The sequence below is a fragment of the Macrotis lagotis genome, chromosome 8 (genome assembly GCF_037893015.1).
Source record: "Macrotis lagotis isolate mMagLag1 chromosome 8, bilby.v1.9.chrom.fasta, whole genome shotgun sequence".
Lineage (NCBI taxonomy): Eukaryota > Metazoa > Chordata > Mammalia > Peramelemorphia > Peramelidae > Macrotis > Macrotis lagotis.
This window is the reverse complement of record NC_133665.1, coordinates 68,442,365-68,443,399: the sequence shown is the minus strand read 5'-3', so window position 1 is coordinate 68,443,399 and position 1,035 is coordinate 68,442,365. Positions and strand designations below refer to the sequence as shown.

The 1,035-nt window shown below is 37.8% G+C and overlaps 1 protein-coding gene across 1 annotated transcript; it reads left to right on the top strand.

The window, feature by feature from the left end:
• The first annotated feature begins 480 nt into the window (after positions 1-480).
• On the top strand, positions 481-815 carry LOC141494838 (small ribosomal subunit protein eS27-like). Its single transcript, XM_074196008.1, has one exon. It carries the CDS (start codon positions 498-500, stop codon positions 750-752), a length of 255 nt encoding a protein of 84 aa, XP_074052109.1. The 5' UTR covers positions 481-497; the 3' UTR covers positions 753-815.
• Positions 816-1,035: the final 220 nt, after the last annotated feature.

Sequence of the window (1,035 nt, the reverse complement as noted above, 5' to 3'; positions counted from 1 at the left end):
TTTGTCTTTTCTCCTATTGAATGTCAGCTCCTTCAGAGAAGGGAATGTTTTTTGTCTTTGTATTCCCAGTCCCTGAACCATAGTAGGTACTTAATAAAAGCTTATTGGTTCATTGGCTCTGTCAAACCCTATCTCTCTGTAAAATATGGATTTTTTTAGGGATGCTAATGGTCCAGATATGAGGAAATAAAAAAAAAGCAGGAAAGTAGTCCCTGCCCCAGGACATCCCCTATCTCACTTTGTTGGAGTCTGAAATTATACCAATTAAGAATTCATTTAGATTCATACCTTCTTTGAGTTGTTTCTTTTTTTGACATTTTCACTTAAAGTTTTGAGTTCCAAATTTTATCTCTCTTTTCCTCCTTCCCCTTTCCTCTCCATGAGGTAGTAAGTAAATATAGATTACACATGTGCAATTATGTATAACATTTCCATATTAGAAATTTTTTTAAAAAAAGACTCAGCCTTTGCGGCGGTAAAGATCTCCCCACGCCAACATGCCTCTCGCCAAAGACCTCCTGCACCCCTCTCCCGAGGAGGAGAAGCAGAAGCACAAGAAGAAACGCCTGGTGCAGAGCCCCAATTCCTATTTCATGGACATACAGTGCCCCGAGTGCTATAAAATCACCACAGTCTTCAGCCACGCACAGACAGTGGTTCTCTGTGTCGGATGCTCCACTGTGCTCTGTCAGCCCACTGGAGGAAAGGCAAGACTTACAGAAGGATGCTCCTTCAGATGGAAGCAGCACTAATAACTGAATCAAGATGAATGACGAACTGTAAAAAATAAAAGAAATTTGATAAAAATAAAAATAAAAAAAGACTCAAATAAAAGGGAAAAAATGAAAGAAAGTAAAAAATAGCATCATCTAGTCTATATTCAAGCAATATCAATTCTTTCTCTGGAGGTGAATAGTATGCATTATCATTAGTCCTTTGGAATTATTTTGTATCATTGTACTGCTGAGAATAACTAAGTCATTCACAGTTCTTCATAGAAAAGTATTGCTATTACTGTGTACAACCTCCTTCTGT